The 23551-nt window shown below is 35.6% G+C and overlaps 2 protein-coding genes across 3 annotated transcripts; one reads left to right on the forward strand and one right to left on the reverse strand.

Annotated features, from left to right (window-relative positions):
* Nucleotides 1–207: 207 nt before the first annotated feature.
* On the forward strand, nucleotides 208–582 carry LOC138890439 (uncharacterized). Its single transcript, XM_070173822.1, has one exon. The coding sequence runs from the start codon at nucleotides 208–210 to the stop codon at nucleotides 580–582; it is 375 nt and encodes a 124-aa protein (XP_070029923.1).
* A 16116-nt stretch (nucleotides 583–16698) lies between these two features.
* LOC104243912 (patatin-like protein 2) lies at nucleotides 16699–21207 on the reverse strand. 2 transcript variants are annotated; one of them, XM_009799186.2, is made up of 7 exons: nucleotides 20960–21201; nucleotides 20645–20829; nucleotides 20367–20550; nucleotides 19231–19392; nucleotides 18123–18425; nucleotides 17067–17242; nucleotides 16699–16931 (listed from the first exon to the last, which is right to left on the reverse strand). In XM_009799186.2, the coding sequence occupies exons 1-7, from the start codon at nucleotides 21104–21106 to the stop codon at nucleotides 16859–16861; spliced, it is 1230 nt and encodes a 409-aa protein (XP_009797488.1). In that variant the 5' UTR covers nucleotides 21107–21201; the 3' UTR covers nucleotides 16699–16858. The 2 variants fall into 2 exon arrangements, with proteins under 2 accessions (XP_009797488.1, XP_009797489.1); XM_009799187.2 differs by lacking the exon at nucleotides 17067–17242 and having other exon boundaries at nucleotides 20960–21207.
* Between the last annotated feature and the right edge of the window lie 2344 nt (nucleotides 21208–23551).

A 23551-nucleotide genomic window follows, 5' to 3' on the forward strand; every position in this document is an offset into this window, starting at 1 on the left:
AACATTTATATGGCACCGTATGAGGCTTTGTATGGTAGGCGGTGCCGGTCCCCAGTGGGATGGTTTGAGCTGGGCGAGGCCCGATTGTTGGGTACAGATTTGGTCCATGATGCCTTGGATAACGTGAAGGTGATTCAGGAGAGACTTCGTACAGCCCAATCCAGGTAGAAGAGTTATGCAGACCGGAAGGTTCGTGATTTGGCATTTATGGTTGGAGAGCAGGTCTTGCTTCGGGTATCACCTATGAAGGGCGTCATGAGATTCGGGAAGAAGGGAAAGCTGAGCCCTAGGTTCATTGGTCCTTTTGAGGTATTGCGGCATGTTGAGGAGGTTGCTTATGAGCTTGCTTTGCCTCCCAGCCTAGCAGGAGTTCATCCGGTATTCCACGTTTCCATGATCCGAAAGTATCACAGTGATCCCACTCATGTATTAGATTTCAGTTCAGTCCAGTTGGACAAGGATCTATCTTATGTTGAGGAGCCAGTAGCCATTCTGGACAGACAGGTCAGGAAGCTCAGGTCAAAGAATATTGCTTCAGTAAAGGTCCAGTGGAGGGGTCAGCCAATCGAGGAGGCAACTTAGGAGACCAAACAGGATATGCACATCTGTTATCCTCATCTTTTCACCACTTGAGGTATGTCTCTATGCTCGTTGAAGGACGAATGACTATTTTAAGAGGGGGGGGGATGTAACGACCCGACCGGTCGTTTTGAGAATTAACGCACCGATTCCCTATTAACTGCTTTCCTCGAGTCTTTTTCTATTATTGTGATTTGCCGGGATGGTTCATGTTGAGTTTCGGAGTATTTTAGAGTTTTTTTCTGCTTAGTCCCTAAATGAGAGTTTAAGTCTTAGAATTTGGACCGTAGTTGGAACAATGTGAAGATAGCTCTGGAATGGAACTCTGTCAATTTCGTTAGCTCCGTTAGGTGATTTCGGGCTTAGGGGCATGTCCGGATTATGTTTTGGAGGTCTGTAGCTTATTTAGGCTTGAAATGGTGAAAGTTGAATTTTTGGAGTTTCGGGCCGATAATGAAATTTTTGATATCGGGGTCGGAATCCGATTCCGGAAGTTGGGATAGGTCCGTAGTGGTGACTATGACTTGTGTGCAAAATTTGGGATCAATCAGACATGTTTTGGTTAGTATCGGCATCGGTTGTAGAATTTTAGAAATTCAAGTTCATGAGGTTCGGATTGGAGGATGATTCGTGGTTTTAGCGTTGTTTGATGTAATTTGTGAGCTCGACTGCATTAGTATGAAGTTTTAGGATTGGTTGGTATGTTTGGTTGAGGTCCCAGGGGCCTTAGGTGAGTTTCAGATACTTAACGGATTTGGTTTAGAACTTAGGCATTGCTGAAGATTTGTTACACCTGATATAATCGCACCTGCGGAAGAGGGACCGCAGGTGTGGAGAAGCAGCTAGGAAGCCGCATATGTGGAATTTGGCTTGGGCATCAGGAACCGCAGATGCAACTGGGGCACCGCAGATACGTGATCGCAGATGCAGCCCATTGACCGCAGATGCGGCCCCAGGCCAGATAAGTGACCTTCACACCTGCGATGATTTTTCCGCAGGTGTGAGACCACAGATCCGGCCCAGTGATCGCAGAAGCGTAAATCGTTGGGCAGAAAAGAGGATTTTGAGGGTTTAAAATTTTATAACACCAAATTCGATTTTTAGCTTGGCAGAAGGCGATTTTGTGAGGGTTTTGCAGAGGAAGTCAGTGGATAACAATTCTTAACCCTATTTTGTTTATATTTAATCAATCTATTGTAATATTTTCCATCTAATCAAGGAATTTGAGTGGAAGAAATGGGAATTTGGGGGAGATAGTTTCCCCAATCGAATTTTTGGGTTTTGATCGAGTTTTAGGCGTCAGAATTGAATAATTTTTAGACGAGTGATCTCATGAGTGAATGAGTGTTCTAAATTGGTAACGTTTACCCGATTCCGAGACGTGGGCCCGGGGAGGATTTTTGGGCATTTTTACTATTTTCTTACCCTAGCTTGATTTCATTAGTTAAATTAGTTACTTGTAGTTATATTTACATTATACAATTGGTTTGATTAGATTTGGGCCATTCGAAGTCGGATACTCGTGGAAAGAGCATGATATCAGGTTGATTTGAGCGTTTCGAGGTAAGTGGCTTGCCTAGCCTCATGTTGAGAAACTTCCCCTTAGGTTGTTTGGTATTATTTGATGTGTGAGTGTCGTGTAAGTGAGGTGGCGGGTACGTACACGAGCTATTATTGTAAAAATCTCATTTTTCCTCTTAATCATAAACTGTTTTCCCTTATTAGAATGCACTACTATATTTAATTGCTAAGATAAGATTAGAAAAGAATGCTTACGTGTTTTAACTCCCTATTTAATTTCTGTGCGACATGCTTAGGTAGACCTTCTTTCCCTTGTTTGTTTTTAGTCTAAACTGTATAATTTGATGTCATAACTTTCATTTATCTTGAGCTGCATATTTACTTTGGGACTACGGACGTATTTCGAGAGATCTCCCTTGTCTTGCATATTTATTTTGGGACTACGGACGTATTACGGGAGATCCCCTTGTATCGCATAATCATTTCGGAACCTACGGGATGGTATCCCGGGAGAGTTCCTGTTGTGTTTACCTTGTTCTGAGCCGAGGGCTCCCTTAACTGTTAAAATTTGTGCATTTCTTTAATTGTTTTACTGTAAACTCTATTTACATCTCTTACTGTTTAAATTATTAAATATAATCCAGTAGGGCTCTGACCTGACCTCGTCACTATTTGACTGATGTTAGGCTTGGCACTTACTGGGTATCCATTATGGTGTACTCATGCCCTTGCCTGTTCATACTTTCATGGGCAGATCCAGGTACGAGCTATCAGCCTTGAGGTTAGTGCGTGCTTGCTGATTCTAGGAGACTTCAAGGTATTTCTGCCCGCGTCCGCAGATCCTCGGAGTCCCATTCTATTCCCTCCTAGAGATTTCCTTTTGTTTATCTTCAGACTTTTGTATAGAGTTGCATAGATTATAGAAGCTTGTGACTTAGCGATATTCCGGTTCTTGGGAGATTATTTTGTATATGCAGAGAGGCTCTATCCTTGTTATTTACAATACGCTGTTTTAATTTTTATAGTAGTGTTTTCTTTAAATTTTACGTAATATTAGGCTTACCTAGTCGTAAAGACTAGGTGCCGTCACGACATCTTCGGAGGGGTTAAATTGGATCGTGACAGTTTCGTAATTATTTATATATTGTTCAAACAATATCAAAGCGGTAAAAAGCGGTAAAAAGCGGCACTTAGCACATTAAGTTCAAACACGTAAAAATTAGATAATAAATAAAAGCCAAGTATAACAGTTATTCTAAGCTCGAATTCTCAACTCTGAACCAGAGATTCTGGGTTCTTGTCTCCAACAGAGTCGCCAGAACTATCACATCTCCTTTTTTTTGAGGGGATAAGGAGTTTTTCCGATTAAAGTGACGCTTATTGAAATAGGATTATTTATTGATTCAGAGTTACCACTTGGGATAATTATATGGTGTCCCAAGTCACCGATTTATTTTAAATCCCAAATTGAGGAAATTTTGACTCTGTTTAACAGTCCGCGAAATACAGAAAATCGAGTAAGGAATTCTGTTAACCCGGGAGAAGGCGTGAGACACTCCCGAGTTCCGTGGTTTTAGCATGGTCGTTCAACTATTAATAATTGGCCTAATTATCTGATTTATTACACATTTTAAACCTACGTGTATTTTTAACTTTCTAACCGCTTTTAGTATTATGGAATTATTTTTGGGAACAAGTCACAATGTCGTACACTTGTGGTTTTGGTACGCGTTGCAACTGCGCCACATGAAATGCATCCGCGATTTGTGACATATTTATTTTTATTATTGTTTGAAGTTATGGTCGAGTCACGTGAAACGCACACTCGAGTTGGGGTTTAGGTATCATGACTATGCCACGGGAACCATACCCATAGTCACGATGATTATTATTAATCGTGCTTAAAGCGACTAGCGCGTTTAAATTATTTTTCTAAACTAATTTGAGATTATTGAAGGTATTGAGTTATGGATATAACATTGTAAAAAGATATATAAAGTTTCATTAATATTTGACCCATTATTGCATCACCAACCAATTATAAAAGACGTGCTTCATGGTAGAACTTTTGGATACAATTGCTATCAAATATGTTGTCTATATAAATAATCAGATTCATCAAGGAGAAAAAGGTGACACATTTCGAGTTCGACGTTTGCAGATTGTATGACACAAAAAAAGACTTTGCTAGCATTCAACATTGTTGCTCAATTCAAGGATAGAACAAAATTATCTGTTCCTCAAGAAGGCAAGCTGCCAATTCAGCATTTATAAAAATTCAAATAATTGAACATAGGTAGAAGGAAAAAGAGACTAACTAATTTGTTTTTCTTCCTCAGTGTTGATACATATTAAACGATTATAGTTCACCGAACGGGTTCATGTTGTCAAAATTATCACTATTCTATAGCAAAACATCTTTCCAATATATAGCTGCATGATTTTAAAATCATAGGCAGATATGAACAATTCTACTTGCATTACTTTGCTCAAAATTGAATCCATGAAGTTAAATTGTTCAATACAAAATAATGAGTATCTTTTTAGCATACAAAGATACAAATCTTTAGTTCATGGCTAAGTAAACAACAAAAAAATAACTTAATTTGCAGAATATCTGAATTTCACTCTCTTTCAACAAAACATGGAACCTTGGCCATTTTAAGTCTCTGAAACTGGGAAGAAGCCAGCAACAAGAGCAAGTGCAGCAACAGGAAATCAGTAAGAGCAAGAAAAATCAGCAAAATGCAGTGTGACAAACAAGAAAAGAAACCCAGCAATTCTAGAATAGAAGAACCAGTAGTCCACTCAAAACCCTAGTAGAACTCGAGCAAAAACCAGTAAAAGAATGAAAGAATAAGCAGCTTTGATATTCTTTTTTTTTTTTTTTCTATCTCTAAATAAAAATCAGAAAATGAGAATGAAAATAGAAATCTCTCAAAGATAGTCCTCAATTCTCTGAAGTGTTTTTCGTGTCCATTTATTCCAGAGAAATATTCTGTGAATTGGAGTCCTTTTTATAAAGGAAAAATCTCAGCTCCCCTCCCATGTGCCCTCCCTAAGGGGAAAAAGAATCTTTCCTAACTAATTCTACACCTGTCCCTTTCTTATCCAATTTCAGTATCTTTTTTTACTGAGAATTGGATAGTTGTTCATTTTCTTGAAACTTCTTCTTGGGTCTGGGCCAAATGCCATGGCCAAATGGCCCAAGACAGGCCCAAATCCGAATTCACAGAAGAAGCCCAAAATAGAAAATCAGAAAAACAAACAAAAGCTAGATTCTAAATTCTAATTATAACTAGGAATTCTACTAATTTCTTAACCTATAATTAACCTAAATTAAAAAAATAAACCATCAAAAACATCAAATTAACTAACCTATCAATTAAGAACATATGTAATTTTAGCCAAAACCCTATTATCAATCGACTAAAAATCAAGTACAATTGAATCAAACAATTACTCAGAAAGCTAAAATATTTATAGGCGATTAAATATTAATCTAGCATGTAGTAAAACCAAACTGATAATTAAAGAAGAGAGAATGATGAAATTTTACTCCGATTAAACTTCAAAGGAGTAATGATAATAAAATCTAGCGGGCGAATAAGAGCGACGAATTCTGGCCGAAATCCGGTGGGTCAGTCAAATTCCGATGACCTCGAAATGAACTAAAAGTGCAATTGATTAACGTAAGTTCTAGGTCAAAACGAGTTGGATTCGTGAAAAATCAAAAAAAATGAGAAAATTAGGTTTTCTGGAATTTTTAGATCTAGAATTGAAGAAGATGGGTAGGGCTTTGGGGAAATGGATAAGGGGATACGATTTAGGAGAGTGTGGGGGTTGTGTGGTATAAATTTGGGGGTGATTGGAGGTAGTTCACCACCGTGGGGAGATTTCCGGCGGCCGGTAAGAGGCTGAGGGTGAGAGAGGGAGATGAGAGGGAGATGAACTGGGTGTCTAGGGTTTTTTTTTGGGGGGGGGGGCTTAGGACAGTTATAAGGGGATTGGATGTGAAGTTATGGGCCGTTAGATCTAAAGTGATCGACGGTGGGGATTAGATGGGGGTAAAACGGGATCGTTTGATTTAGTGGGGGAACTAGGTGGGATTGGGGTTTGGGATGGGGTGGAATTGGGGTGTTTTTGGGACAATTTAAATCTTTTGGCCCAATTTGAATCAAGACCAAACAAAGCCTCTCTTTTTTTTCTTTCATTTTAAAATCTACAAATTAAAAAAAATCCTAATTATATTCTAACTCAATTCTAATTTGAAAAATTAACCTACTCATTATTTCTAATATTTAGATAATTAATTAACCTAAAACTAATGAAAGAAAAATTAGTAATTCGAAATGAAAAGCTAAAAATACAAGAACCTATGGTATTTTTGTTTAATAATGCAATTAATTAACAACTTAACCTTAAAAATGCAAATAACAACCTAAAATGCAATGCATAAAATTTTGAACATTTTAAGGGTATTTTTCATGATTTTAAAATATTAATGTGCACAAAAATCCAACTAAATGCAAAGAATAAAAAAAAATTCTTACAAATTCTATAAAAATTAAAAACAATTAAAAAAAATCTATTTGTGACTTTTTGTAGAAGTATTTTTATTTGGGCTACTCACACCTTTATCCAGTAAAACGAGTAAACACAATGAATAAAATTGAATGGCATCACCTTCGTGCTTTTACTCTTAACCTTACAGTGAAACAATAATAACGACACAACATCACCCTTCGTGCTTTTACACTCACTTTCATCACAAATCAATAGATACGACACGACATCACCCTTCGTGCATTAACTCTAAAAATTATGGCACCACATCATCCTTCGTGCATTAACTCTCACAATATGGCACGACATCACCCTTCGTGCATTAACACTCACATATGGCATGACATCACCCTTCGTGCATTAACACTCACATATGGCACGATATTACCCTTTGTGTATTAACACTCTCCCTTACTATATAACAATGAACAAGTAATAACAAGGAGATAGAATCAACAAGATTAAGCCTTACTTCAACAATGGTTCCACAATACTAATCTCAACTTTAGAAACAATACCTAATTATCTCAAAAGCCCATAAACTCGGTAAGAACGATCAATTTAACAAGTAACTAGTCTAAGCATGTATAACATGATCAAAGTAAGCAATAATTACAAGGAACAAGTCCCACTCGCATGTTTTAACCCGACAAAAATGCATAAGTACTCGTCACCTCACATATACGCTGTACCCAACATCTAAACATGTAGAAAATAGACAAACAAGTCCTAATCCCTCCAGTCAAGTTTAACCACGATACTTACCTCGCTCCAAGGATCAACTCATCCACAACTCTGACTTTCAAACAAGTCTCCGAACCAATAGAATCTAGCAAATTACCAACCAAACGATTGAAATTAAGCTTTAGAAACTACCCACGATTGCAAAGGATTCAATTTAGGTCATTATTGAAAAAGTAAAAAAAAAAATCAACTCCCGGGCTCGCTTGGTCCAAACCTAAAATTAGGACCAAAACCCGATTACTCATGCACCCCGAGCCCGGTTATATAATTTGTTTTGAAATTCGGCCTCAATTTGAGGTCTAAATCTCAATTTTACAAAAATTCCTAATTCTACTAAACCCCCAATTTCCACCATGAAAATACTAAATTTTAGGTTAAAAACTTATGAAATGTAATGAAAGATTGAAAGAAAATAGGTTATAATCACTTACCAATGGATTGGGGAAGAGGAGTTCTTTGAAAAATCGCCTCTAGGATTTTCTAGTTTTGAAAATTTGAAGAATGAACAAAAATCCCGTCTAACTCTTATTTTGTTCAGTTGCATATGTCGCATTTGCGTCCAAGGATTCGCAATTGCGAACCCCCAAAAATGCGAAGAATACCTCGCAATTGTGAAGCCTGCGCACCTCTGCTTTATCGCATTTGCGATGAAATGTTCGCAAATGCGAACTCTAGCCTCCCCGCAATTGCGACCTCATGATCGAAAAAGCGAGCTCTTGCTGACAATGGCACTCTTTGCAAATGCAAGCCTGGCAGAATTTTGGATGTTCGCAAAGAAAAAACAAAAAACAAAAGGAGAGAATATTAGTTTCACCATAGAGATCATAGGAAAAATAGGAACATAAAATGTAGAAGAAAAATACAAGGCAGAAATGATGGCTAGTAAATAGGTCTTGCACCGAAAAGAGAAAATATTAAGACATGACAATGCCTCTAGGTATTTTAGACAAAAACCTTACCAGACTAGGCTCACAACGATACAAAATAACGCAACACTCAACTACCTCCTAACCTACAACCGTAATACTCGACCTCCACAACTTCCTATCAAGTGTCATGTTCTCGAAAATCTGAAGCCTCGCCATATCCTGCCTGATCACTTCTCCCCAATACTTCTTAGGGCGCCCTCTACCTCTTCTCGTGCCCTCCACATCCAGCAGTGCTCACACTCCTTACTAGAGCATCTGGGCTTCTCCTCTGTACATGCCCGAACCATCTGAGTCTCACTTCCCGCATCTTGTCAACACTAGGAGCCACGTGAACCTTCTCCCGAATATCATCATTTCTAATCTTGTCCATCCTAGTGTGCCCGCACATCCATCTCAACATCCTCATTTCTACTACTTTCATCTTTTGGATATGTGAGTTCTTAACAGGCCAACACTCAGCCCCATACATCATGACCAGTCTAACCACCGCTTTATAGAAATTACCTTTGAGTATCGTTGGCACTCTCTTGTCATACAAAACTCCGGATGCTAACCTCCACTTCATCCATCCTACCCCAATACGGTATGCGACATCTTCATCGATCTCCTCTCCCCCGTGGATAACCGACCCAAGGTACTTGAAGCTATCTCTACTTGGAATAACTTGTGATTCAAGCCTCACATCCACGCCCACTTCCCACGGATCAGTGCTAAAAATACACTCCACGTATTCCATCTTCGTTTTTCTCAGTTTGAAACCTTTAGCCTCAAGAGCTGAGTTCTAAGTCTAAACCATTTCGTAGCCTATCGGAAACTCACCCGAGCCCTCGTGGCTCTAAACTAAATATGCACATAAGTAAAAAAAACATCATACAAACTTTCTCGCGCGATCAGATCGCCAAAATAACACCTAGAACTACGAATTGAGCATCAAATTAAAGCAAAATTTCAAGAAAACTCATGAACTTCTATTTTTACAACCGGACGTCCGAATCACATCATACCAACTCCGTTTCTCACCAAATTTGACAGACAAGTCATAAATATAGTAATAGACCTATACCGGGTTTCAGAACCAAAATATGGACCTGATATCAATAAAGTCAAATATTGGTCAAACTTTCAAAGTCACCAAGCCTTTAAACCTTCAAGTTTCAACAAAGTGTAATAACTCGGGCTAGGGACTTCTCCAAATCACGATACGGACTCACCGGAACAGTCAAAATATGAATCCAGGTCAGTTTGATCAAAAAATTGACCGAACTCTAATAGATTTTAAGGCACAAATTTCATATTTTTCTCCGTTTTAACAGAAAAGCTTTCCGAAAAAATACCTGGACTGTGCACATAAATTAAGGAGGGCCAAAATAAGGTATTTAAGGCTTCAAAGCACAGAATTAGATTCTAAAATATAAGATGACCTATCGGGTCATCACAAATACAAATAGAAAATCAATGAATACAACCAATGAAATATACTGAATACAACAGTAATAACATGAATATAGCTGAATATAGGCACTAGGTTTATTAAGATATATACAACAGTAGGTTAATATTACAGGTTGTATCCGGCATAAGTACATGATGTATTCATATATCTTAATTTTGTCAATGTAAATAATTATAACAAAGTTTAAAAAACTTACAGTCATACGTATAGACAGTGCCTTATTCAATATAAGAATCTCTTGATATTTTTTAAGCATTGTGTATGTGTGTAAAGCTTCTTTTTTATTGCTGCAATTCCAATGTCCAAACATCTTTCTAACTTCTTTTAGGAAGTCATATATTGACAGTTCTCTTGCTGATACAAGTGCCAAATTGATTGACTCAGCAATATTTGACGTCATAGTCCATCCTCAGTTAACAGGTGCATACAACCTAGCCCGTTTTTCGTATTCAGCTAATTCCAAGTAATATTTCACCCCGAATATCTACCTTCTCTACTTTTTCCATTAGACTATCAAATTCATCATGGATGTATGATTTTGCCATTGAAAAGTATACCTCGTTTAGCTTCTCATGACTCTTTTTGAATTCCTTGTATACGTTGTTCCACAGATTCCATATACAAGAAAATTGGGGTACGGTAGGATACACTATAGATACAGATTTGATGATGCTCTTATTCCTATCTGAAACGATGCACATATTTTCCTATTCGCCACAAGCTACCTTAAATTGCTCAAAGAACCACAACCAAGCAACATCATTCTCTGAAACAACTACGCCATATACTAGTGAAAGTATATGTCCGGTAAATACAATTGCATACAGACAAAAAATATCATTACAGTTGTATTAAAAAAGCAAAATAGCATTTTCTATGTTAGTCTAACTTGTATGTATTTTTTTTATTAACTAACCTACACCATCCAATGCGCTAGTCAAGACGAAGGTCCCTGTGTATGCTGATTTTAATGCCATCCACAATGATGATGGGTCTACAGTAATCGAATCCCTTTGTAAAATCATACAACGATATATACAAATACATGAACTCATTTTTAAGATATTTTTCCATTCTAATATGTGAACCAGGATAAGTTATATCCAGTGTATATAAGTACCCTGGTAATTTATTGTATGAATCAGCTGGTTCACCCCTCAGGAAATTCACTGCTTTTTCTCTAGCGCGCCACGCCAACATGTAACTAACATCTACACCAAAGTCCGATTTTACATCATCAATTATAACCTTTGGCGTGTATTTCCTCTTCTGATTTGTAAACTTGGACCAAATCATTGCCCCAATCAACCTACTGGTTGCTTGGCGTTTCTCATACACCTTATCCTTCAACGGACATGTATGCTTATGATTTAACTCCTTCACTTTGAACATTTGTGATTTGTTACTATTAGAAGCCTTAAATTTTCATTCACAATTCTCATAAATACATAACAGGATATAGCTGCAAATACATTTGTATTATAAATACAATTGGTTATGTATGAATACAATATATACAGATCATTGCAGGTTAATGTTGAATAGAGTTGTATAAACGGGGCATTATGCATATTTAAATACAGCTGGAGAATTACTTCTACAGCTGATTCGGCTAATTATTTTCTAACCACAAACACACAACATTTTTATTTTTCAACAAAGTTTTGAATATAGAGACATACAATGAAATACAATATATGTTACATGAATACAACATAAAATGCTTAATATATTATATACAACAGTATATTATGAATACACTAATATAAATGGTTCACTTCTCCTATAACTGTTTCAGCACATTCTATTAAAAACAGTGATATAGAAACATACCATGAAAGACAACATATATTATGCATACAATATAATATATGTTGTATTTATAATATGTTGCTCTGAATATACTATAAAACTGTTACGACTGCACAAACATACAATTGAAGCACATATATTATGAAGTTGTAGTATGTAATAGCACTCAAACCTGATAGCATTTGACTTATCAACCCGGAATTAAAACCTTTCAGCAATTGCATATTGCTCCATTACCGCCTTCAATGGGGACTTATCCTTAAATGCTTGTCCATCCATCACCTCTTTTTTATTAGTATTTGAAATAATCAAATCCCTTTTCAGTTCGAAAACCTCAATTGGTTCGTTGAGTTTAAAGACGAAAGTGCAAGTGTATCAACTGTATCAAATGTATTCACCCCATCTGTACAGTCAAGTTGCATTAGGTCACTTTGAATTAACTTCATGTATTTATCCAATGTATTTATACACAATGGATACATCCCCAATTCTCTGTTCTCCCTTTTCAACTCTATATGCATCCTGAAACCCATGTCGTTGTGTATTTCCATAAGCATGCCATTTTCTTCCACTTTGTATTCAATTTTAATTGACTTGGAGCTCAAATCTATGTCAAGTTGCTTCGAAATTGAAGCAACTAAATCATCTATGACGCACACAACTTTATCATATCCCCTCAATCGAATAATCGACATAACAATATTGAATGTTCCATTTCCTAGAATGACGAATTAGCACCGTTAAGCTTGCCATCTAGTAAATCAAATTTCTAAATATTTTCTATTGAGACTTGTATCAATTCCAGGAAGAAAAAATTCCTATCAATGAAGGTCAAATCAAAATCTCGAACTATATCAGAAAAAAAGGGATTGAAACTCTGAAGCTCTACAGATTGTGTCTTGTTGAAGTTGAATATACAATGCTAAATTTTTTGTTGTTTAGCATCTTATAAATCTTCTAATTATTGGGTTGATAATGAGGCATGAGTCGTGTTAGAATTGATTTTGTTGAGTTATATTAGGAGTATATCACGTTAATCGATCCTCTTTCCGTTATTATACAGCTGAAAGAGACCTATTGTCACGACCCAAAATCCACTAAGGGTCGTGATAGTGCCGGACATCGCTGTCAGGCAAGCCAACCATCAATACTTAATTAAATTCTCGTTTAAATAATTGTGAAAACTATGATTTTCTTTCAATTTAGCTAGTAAAAGATAATCTTTACAAAATAAATAAAAGAATGCTTAGAAGTTAATACAGAATACCCCATAATCATCCCAGAACCCGGTGTCATAAGTGCATGAGCAGTTTCTAGGAAATAATGTAATACAACAACTGTCCAAAATACGAATTGGATAGAAAATGAAATACAGTACAATACTCTGAAGGAGACTATGCTGGCCGCGGATCGTCTCGAGAGGTGCAGCTCACCTAAGTCTCTGTATCAACTATGTCGCTGCGCCCACCTAAGCCACTAGACATACATATGCCTGCGCAACAAAAATGCACAGCAAGTGTAGTATGAATACAAAAACAAAATGTACCCAGTAAGTATTCCGTCTAACCTCGAAGAAGTAGAGACGAGAGGTCGACTTTGATACTTACTAGTGGTCCAATAATAATATATTAATATGCGAATAATCATGAATTTATAAAAAACGGCAGTAAACTCAAGTAAGTCAAGAAACAAGTAAACATTCCTTTTTATATTTAGAAGTCTCCAAATTCATAATCCATTATTTATCAATTTATCTTAGACTAGGGAGGCAATATCAATTTGTAAATCTCAAGCAAGCATTACAAGCATGCGCAAATCATGTCGAGGTCGTACGACCCGATCCAACAAATATATAAACTGTGCACTGCCAGAGGATCAAATGGCGCGAACCATAGATGCATCTATTACCTCTCTCGCGAATCATACATGTGATGCAGGTACTCCTAGATACACACATTCAAACAGTCAATTGAGAATTCATCAAGAAATATTTATCCAAAGAAAAGTCAATTCTCTTTTAACGATTTAAGAAAATGAGGTTTAACCCTTTTTAGAAATTCTTTTACCAATTCGATATGATTTAGTCAATTTTAGTTATGAATAAGATTACAAATATTTCAGGTATAACATGTTTTTGGGTCCTAGACTACCCAAACTTAAACATAATAGTAGCTACGCACGGACTCTCGTCACCTCGTGCGTACGTAGCCCCTACAACTAGGAGCACATAATCAAATATTTTACCTATGGGGAAATTCCCTCTTAGAAGGTAAGAAAGGAGACTTACCTCGCTCTGAAGTCCAATAACCGGCTTTCAAGCCTCTTCCGACGACTCAAACCGATGCCCCAACGCTCCAAAACTAGCCAAATAACAGCCAAACCAATGAAAATACACCCTAATACTCATAACAATTAAATTTATATAAAATTTCAACTCCACTCGAAAAGTTGACAAAATCGCCCTCGGCCCACGTGCCCGAATTCCGAAATTTTTCGAAGATAAAGTTTACCCACAACCTCACGAACTTAAATATATAATTGTCTCTCAATTTCATGTCCAAAAATTTTGGTCAAAATCCAAAAATACAAATTTCCTAGATGTTTTTCAAAATCCCAAATTTTCTACTAATTTACATGATTTTCCATGTTAAAAATCTAGATATAATCCAAGTAATTATCTTTCAATAGGTGAGAATCAATTACCTTGACATGGATGATGAAAATGGAGCTCCAAAATCGCTCTTAGGTCGGCTCCCATGGAGAAAATGAGCCAAACCCATTTCTTTACACTTATACACTGCCCAGACGACTCTTCTTCGTGTTCGCGAGACCCCCACCGCATTCGCGAAGAAGAAAATTCTCAAAAACCATTTTCCAAACTCTTCTCAGATAGTATCTAGTATAATAGTCATAACGTTTCGTAAAAACATTCAAATGATAAATGGTTTAATGTTTTGAAAACTAGACACCATGATCTACAACTTTCATGTTTTGGTCATCTTCCAATTCCTTATAGATTTTTTGATATAAGCTGCCAAAGTCAGCCCTGTACAACACAAATTTCTTCTTCATCTTCTAGAATAGCCTGTAGTGTACCAGACATAACATTTTTTACACAAATCCAAATGCTAAATGGTTTAATTTTATGAAAAATAGACACAAAGAGCTACAATTTTCGTATTTGGATTATCTCCAAATTCCTTATAGATTGCGAGATATTAGCCTCCGAAGTCAGACCTGTGCAATAGAGATTTCCTTCTTTGCGAACGCGAGACACTCTTCGCGAACGCGAAGAACAGAGTCCCTAAAGCCAAATCCTTCTTCGCGAACGCGAGAGGATCTTCGTGAACGCGAAGGACAATACCAGACACCCGCATCAGCTATTGCAAAATAGACCGAAATGATCTAAAACTACCCCGAAACACACCCGAGGCCTCCAGGGCCCCGTCCAATCACACAAACTAGTCCCATAACATAACACGGATCTGCTCGAGGCCTAAAATTACATCAAACAACATCAAAATCATGAATCGCACCTCAATTCAAGCTTAATGAACTTTAGAACTTCAAACTTCTACATTCAATGTCGAAACCTATCAAATCACGTCCGATTCATCTCAAATTTTGCACACAAGTCACATTCGACATTACAGACCTACTCCAACTTCCGGAATTGGATTCTGACCTCGATATCAAAAAGTCCACTTCCGGTCAAACTCCTCAAAAACCATCAAATTTCTATCTTTAGCCAAATGATTCCAAAATGACCCACGTACCTCCGAATTCACTTCCAATCACGCTCCTGACACCAGAATCACCATACAGAGCTATTCCCAGACTCGGAATCCTAAACGGACATTGATAACATTGAAATGCACTTCAACCCAAACTTATGAAATTCTTCCAAAAATGCTAACTTCTACAATAGGTGGCGAATCATTTCCGGGTCTTCCAATACCCAATCTGGACATACGCCTAAATCTGAAATCATCATACGAACCTGCTGGAACCTTCGAATCCCGATTTCGAGGTCGTTTACTCAAAAATCCAATCTTAGTCAATTCTTTCAACTTAAAGCTTCCGAAATGAGAATTCTCTTTCCAAATCAACTCTGAACATCCCGAAATTCAATTCCGACCATGCGTACAAGTCATAATACCTGAAGTGAAGCTGCTCATGGCCTCAAACTGCTGAACGACGCGCTAGAGCTCAAAATGAGCGGTCGGGTCGTTACACCTATTTTTAAGGTGATTGACGTTACTGTATTCATGAATACATGGCGCGCGAATACATGTGAATACAGTCGTGTACAGATGGATTGTCCTATTTTTAGGCAGTTTTTTCGACCGTATTCATGAATACAGTAGCGTGAATACAACGAATACATTACCGTAATAACTAACTAGTAGCTATAGCAAGTAAGTATGTATATGGTAGCTATAAGAAGTTAATAACCACTAAACAATAGTGGTTTCTGAAAATTCCTCTTTTAAAAATGGGTCAAACATGGATAAGATCCATATTATCCACTTAAAAATGGATAACCAACGGATTTAACTTTTACATTTGCAAATAATGAAATTGGGGGTTCCTCAAGTTTGGGAGACTAGGAATTCTCCCATAAGTGATCATATTCAAGAAGTCACGCCGATTAACTCATTTTTTTATCTGTATTAAATATGGATCGGGTAAAATAATTATTTATTTGTTTTTATATCACTCACTTTCGATCAATCCGTATTCGACTCGATCTGCCCATTTAGTACCCTTAGTTATATAAAAGGAACCATATCAAAAAGAAGAAAATAGAAGCAAAAGACCTAATGTACACTGACTAGGGGAGATAAGGATTAGCCAATGGCCATGCTGATATACTTAGACCCGTAAGGTTTAGTATTTACTAAATAGAGAAATTTATATATATTGGTAGAATGCGTAGAAAAACAATATTATTAGAGAATTTTAATTTATTGATTATCTAACATGGTTTAAATAGTAAACTATGTAGTGATGATTCTTTTAGCTATTTCAACTAATTTGAAGTTAGAGGCATTATCATTATGGTCGACTGATCATTAACCTTAGATTATATGGAAAAGCCAAGAAATTTCTCTTTATTCTTAACACACTATATGATTATAATTACACTGGTTCAATATTCAAAGTTTAGAAAATATATAAATAGAAATACAACTGTCATGAACAACTGAACAAGGATTCTTATATGCTCCAAACAAATGAAGTGCTATTTAAGTTAAGTTGTATTGTTTGCATGACGACACTTGGAATTCCTGAGTCTTTTTTCTTCAGAAAGCTTTGTTGCAAACCTGGCAAAAATAATATGTTCAATTCAATAATTAACACTGAATATATATATATATATATATACTGATTAATCTTCTTGGTATTGATATTACTATATATGTAGGATAGTTATGTTCAATAGAAACTTTGAATATTACCTTTTCAAAGTTTCTTCATTTGTACCACCAGTTTCATGTGGTTCAAATATACCTTTCTTCAAATTTATCCTTGAAACTGGTTTCTTCAATAAGTTTTCTCCTATTTCAACCAATTTGGCCATGTTCTCTTTGGTTGCTATATCAACGGAGGAGTCTATTCCACTTAGTGTGTCATCCTAACATTGTTGAACAACATAATTAATACTCCTTATTAGTCATAATAAAGTCACAAGACCAATAACACTCCTATTATTTCAATATTTTATTTGAAAATACATGCATCTCTAAATACATGCAACATAATTAATACTCTCGTCTTTTTGAGCCGAGAGTCTATCTAAAACAACCTCTTTACCTCTCGGGGTAGGAGTAAGGTCTGCATATACACTACTCTCTCCAAACCTCACTAATGGGGTTTCACTGGGTTGTTATTGTTGTGTGCATCTCTAAACTAAGCAGCTTCAACTATTTCTTTTTGAAAATTTACCTACATAGATGCTCACATAACCGTTTACGGTAAAAATGATATTCCACTGATATATAATATATGTATAATTTATGTATTTATGTGTATGTATAATCATATGCAATCAGTGTATAATCTATATATAATATCACTAGAAAAAGTAAATAGTAAGTTTGGCATGCTATTTACGTAAAGATCCTGGTAGAGGCTAAATAAAGGTGGTTATATTGTTTGAAACAAAGCTACTTCAACTAAATGTATTCCTTCGATTCGATATTATCAGTCTTATAAAAAAATTTCACACTCGTTAAAACATATTGTACGTTTTATAGCCTGGATCGCATGAGTATATTTCTAAATTACACCCTTCATTCAAGTTTACTTGCTAATTATTGACTTGACACACCCTCTTAAGAAGCAATAAATAATATGGTAATTTTATTATATCTCTCCTTAAATATGTCAGTTGATAAATACTCAACTACAACAATAACAACAAAATCCAGTGTAATTTCACAAATAGAGTTTGAAGATAGCAGACGGTGGGGGTGGGGTGGGGGGTGGGGGGGAGTGCGATTTCTATTTATTACCTGAATACGAAGGTAATGGTCTTGAGAACGAAGAGCTTGGAAAGCAACAGAATTATAATAATCAACCATATCATCACCACCTTGAGTAAAAACATCAATAATTGGATTTGAACCTCCCTTAGTTAGCCAACCTAAGAGACCCCATTTGGCTGCCATTTTAGCATTAAATTTTTGTTCCAGTTTTGCTGATCCAGTGCCTATTGAAATCACCAAAAACCTTCCATGATCACTGGGTTTAATAGGGAAGAAATCTTTGTTTTCAGCATATATTTGTTTGGTAACTTCACTTGTAGCAATAAGGGTCTGCAAAAGCATCCAAGTCATATCAATTTCTGACACTATACAAACTTTGAGTTATTTGGCCAGCGTTTGAGCATAGATTTGGTTGAAATATGAAAAAAAAATGAATTTTTGAAGGCGAGATGAAAAATGATTTTTGAAAGTTGATCTAAATTGCGTTTGGACATGTATTTTACTTGAAAAAAAAATTTGAAGTGTTGTAAGTAGAAAACTTCAAAACTCCAAAAACTATTCTAGAGTTGTTTTTGGGATTTTGTCTTCAAATTCTGCCAAAAAATTGAAATATTTGAAAATAAAATTTGAAAAAAAACTCTCAAATTCTATGGCCAAACAGTAGCTTTATTTCAAATGTAAGTCACTAACTTCATTAACTATTCACTATTTTACAACAATATTTATTGTTATTTTAAAGTAATTAGCCTTTACTCATACAATAATAAAGCCATAGAATTATTTATTGTCCTATGAAAGTAACTAAACTTTACATATTATAACAGTAAAGTCACAATACGTTTTTCATTATAACAGTCAAGTCGTGTTGATGGATACATTTTGTCTTTATAGCGAGTAAAGTTTAGTAACTTTATTGTTATAATAAGAGCTAATGTTCAGTTATTTTAATGTAATACAAACAATAGTAGTGTGACTTTATTGTTATGCGGTAGGTAAAGTTTAGTGAATATATAGTAGGTAGATTTCACTTACTTTAATGTGACAAAAAATTATGTGTAATTTTACCGTTATATTAGCAGATAAAGTTGTGTAACTATATGTGAAATTAACCGTATTGTGAAATAGTTGTACGTACTGGATTGTTAGCTGCGATTGCACCATCAATAAGATTGAACTCTTGAACTTTGCCATCTTTGTCTTGAGTCTGGAATTGATGTGCAGGAAGATATGTTGGAGCAGCAGATGTACTAATGCATATATCTGAAAGCTTAGCATCCATCAATGGATTTTCCATAGCCTGCAGTTAATCATTCTCTATCTATCAGCTCAAATTTTTCCAGCAAAAGTGATCACGGCAATATTATAGATTCCCAAATATATTTAAAAAAAGTTGATTTGGATGAAGTTTGATTTGAAATTGAAAATGCGACATGAATTTTAAGGCAAATTTTGACATATTAAAAACTCCTTTTTTATCGGTTAAAAAGTCTCAAATGGTCACGATTTGGCCCAAAAAGAGGTCATAAGCTATATTTGGGATTTGAAGTTCTGATTTTCAAAATCTCCCAAAAACTAGATTCCTTCTAGAAGATTTAACTTAAATAGCTACCTACCTAAGCGCTTAAACTTAAAACAACCGGCGGATGTATAATATATATAATTCATGTATTAAAATGTATATAATCGTGTATAATTATTATATAATTTTGTATACTGGCTAAAAAAAGTAAATAATAAATTCGACAAGCTATTTGGGCGTCAAATGGGTGAATTGAGTTTCCTTTGAGCAAGTTAAAACATATTGGCTCATAATCCGACCATTGTTTGCTTGAGTCAAGATAAGCAGGTCAGTATATGGCTAAACAATGAGTTAGTCATAACTTGACTCGTCCAATTCAAAATTACTCCCATTCGTTTGTTTGTTCTTTTTTAGTTTATTTAAGTACCAAATCAAACTAATGAACGTATTAATGTTAATTATTATGATATCAAAAATCCTAAAAAAATTAATTTTTTTTAATGTTCGGAAACTTTTTTCCTGGATCAATTTGGACTAAATATGTCGTCCAAAATCCAAATTGAACCAAACTTTTAGACATGCCAACTTGTTACGCCCAAAATGATCCATCAACTAATATTTTCATGCATTAAATTTGACTCCCCCTAATAAAAACTGATAAATTTGTGCGAGTATAAAGTCAAAATTCTAGACAAAAATGCAACTCACTTAAGAGGCATAGAGCTCAATAAAGTGAGAGAAAATTAAAGGACCTCATAAGTAGAGAAAATCGTGGGCTGCATATTCTTGATATCAAAAGCTGGAATAACCACATTAGTCAATGTCTCATGCAGATGAGTCTCTCCTAGTTTCTCTTTTATGACTTTGTGAAGATACTTCCCACCATACTTTGGTCCTGTTACTGATTTCCACATTGTACCAATTCCAAACCAATTACTAAGATTAAAAGCAAAATAAAGTGTCAGTCCTAAGATAATATTAGTGCTTTAACAAGAATTCCACATTAAAAAAAAACAATTAAAAAACTTACAAAGTATTTTGTGGGAATATCCTAGGGCCATGCTCAAGATAGAAAGGCTTTATGTCTTTAGCAGCAAACAGAGGACGCTTATCTTTGTTTGGAGCTGTTAGCATAGCCGTGACAAGACCACCTGTGCTTGTTCCTGCAATTACATCAAAATAATCTGCAAGCCTTGCATCCTCACCGTCCAATGCCTATTCGTCCAAATTTTAAATTTGATAAATGGTAAGTAATTAATCTGATATAACAGGTTAAATTACACTGATACTTTAAAACACAAATAAAGGTAGAGAATCAAAAACATCGGAGAAGTGTAAACTTCACCTGGAGTTGAGATTCAAAGTACTCAAGAATGGTGCCAGGAATTAGTCCCCTAATGCCACCTCCATCGATGCTGAGAATGGTGATGAAATTACCACAAGTTGGAGGCTGATGCTTGAAAGAACCAGATGACGGAATTGCCCTCTCCATTTTTGATATAGCTTAGTTTGAAAAATTTAAGAGTTATTGATTTTCAACAACACGTAAAACTTTTTATTGATTTTCAGCAAGGTCGAATCATGTATTTTATAGAACTTCCCCACCACGTGAAGTTGCTTCTTCAACATGCAACCCGGGATATGTTTTGGGGACCGATATATTTTAATTTAATTTTTAGAAATCAATGAATATGAACAGGGAAAGAGGGTGTTGGAGCAATGGTAAAATTGTTTCAGTATGACCTGTAGTTCACGGCAGGGGCGGATGTATAGGTAAGATGACGGGGCACGTGAACCCATGGTCTCTCGGCAAAATTAATATTTTATGTACATATTTTTAAAATTGGTATAATATTATCTGTTGGCACCCATGCTCCAAGAAGGTTGATTGAGGTACTTGGTTGAAGGTTGTGTTATTTATTTGGAGGAATAGGGATCAATTCCACTTAATACATTTTTTCTTCCTTTTTTGGTTGCACACTCATGTACTAAAAATCCTAGATCCGTCTCTGGTTCACGGGTTCGAGCCATGGAATTAGCCATTGATACTTACATCAGGATAAACTTTTTTTCCGGGCTATGTATGAATACGGAATAATTTGTGCACCGAAATGCCGTTTAATGAATATGACCGGGAATATATTTAGAACCAGTCAGACTACACGTCCTAAAGGATTGGCAATAACTTGAGACAAATTTTGGGACTCATTAATTATCTCACGAATATATAATTGAATTTCCTTGTAGCTTGCTCAATTCTAGGAACATTTTTATTGGACAAATTATTTAGCGACCATAATATCTGTTATCGCAATCATCTCGGCTAATTAAGAAACCGCTTCATACCATAGATATTTTTTATTCACAAGGCTCGAATCCGACACTTCTAATTAAAAAAGTTTGATGTTTTTCTTTTCTAAACTAAAATATCCTCCAACCTAAACAGTGTTGTTGATTAATTTCTTTCCCACGCCCCTTACTATCCATTTATATACTGAATATTCTTGATAAGTTCCATTAAGCGAACTGTTCATGTGCAACATCTCGCAAATAGTATTTTTAGTACTATATAGTTGCAAAGGCTGATTCAAGATTTGAAGTTTATGATTTTCTATCGCAATTTCAACTTAATATATAATAATAACTGATTTACAATTAGATATTTATAGATATTTAGTAAATTTCTTAATAGAAATACAAGGTATAAACAAAAGTTATTGGGTTCTTGAAAACCCATATACAATGCTCTAGATCTGCTAATGTATAGTCGTCCACCCAAAAAAATAGACACAGCGCAGCGCGATCAAATGTGTAACTTGCCCTTGTCGAATGCAAAATTGAATTTTATCTCAGGTCTTTTTCTATATGGTCCCGATAGCTGCTAATAACGTTTAACGTACGTAGAAATTAGAACACTATCATTTTTGCTGTATTACACACTGAAACCAGTATTCAGTTGGTTCTTCTCCACCCATTTTTTGGGTGGGGCTTTAATTATTCTCATTATCGTATCAGGACACGTGAAATTAAAGAAAAAAATGTTAGGATCACAAACAAAGATCGAAAAGGGTCATATATATCCGTTTACTATCAAATATTGTTTAAAGTTCGTTATACTAATCGATCAAAATTGCCCCTGCCGTCTTACTATTAAACATATTTTCCCCTTATCTGACGGAAGGGACATGTGACAGCCGTCTAAATATTTTTAATACCCAAACAATTGCCCATACTTACGTATTCCAAGACTTGATCAACTAAATCCTCGTCCCTTGAGAAGCTCCTTCCTCCATGACTCTTCATGACTAGGTGCTTCCACATTTCTTACAAATTGAATCCTTTTGTTTCAGAATGTTGACTAAGAAATTGTTCTAACAATTCGTTGTTTATTCCCTTGATTTCCAAATCAGAAATCACACACACAAAAAAAGAAATTTTGTGGTGTTGGATGCTTGAAAATCCAAAGACTGGTTTGATTGTTTGGAGCTGCTCTTGAGTCAGAATTGTGCTAGCAATTGATTTAAAGAACTGGGTAAAAATAATCGAACTCCAACTGCTGGGTTCTTAAGTTATCCAAGTTGGGACCAAAATTGTTAGTGTTGAATTATTCTACTAAAGTAATTATCTGGGTCTATTTTGTTGAGCTAAAATCTTGGATTAACCTCTAATATTTAGCTTAGTTAAAGAAGATTTGCAAGTAAACGAGCTGTGGGGTTCCTTGGTGAATCAAATTTGAGGTTCAAAACAAATAATCTTCACTTTGTTTAAAAATTCGAGCAACTAAGCGTGAAAAATTCTGTTAGTGCTTCTATGACTGAAAATTCTATTCTCGTTGAGTGGGGATTTCAATAATACTCTTTATACTGATGACAGAATAAGAGCACCAATTATATAAGTAGAAACCCAAGGATTCCAAGAACTGATTTGTGTGCTACAG

Source organism: Nicotiana sylvestris, chromosome 4, assembly GCF_000393655.2.
Source record: "Nicotiana sylvestris chromosome 4, ASM39365v2, whole genome shotgun sequence".
NCBI lineage: Eukaryota > Viridiplantae > Streptophyta > Magnoliopsida > Solanales > Solanaceae > Nicotiana > Nicotiana sylvestris.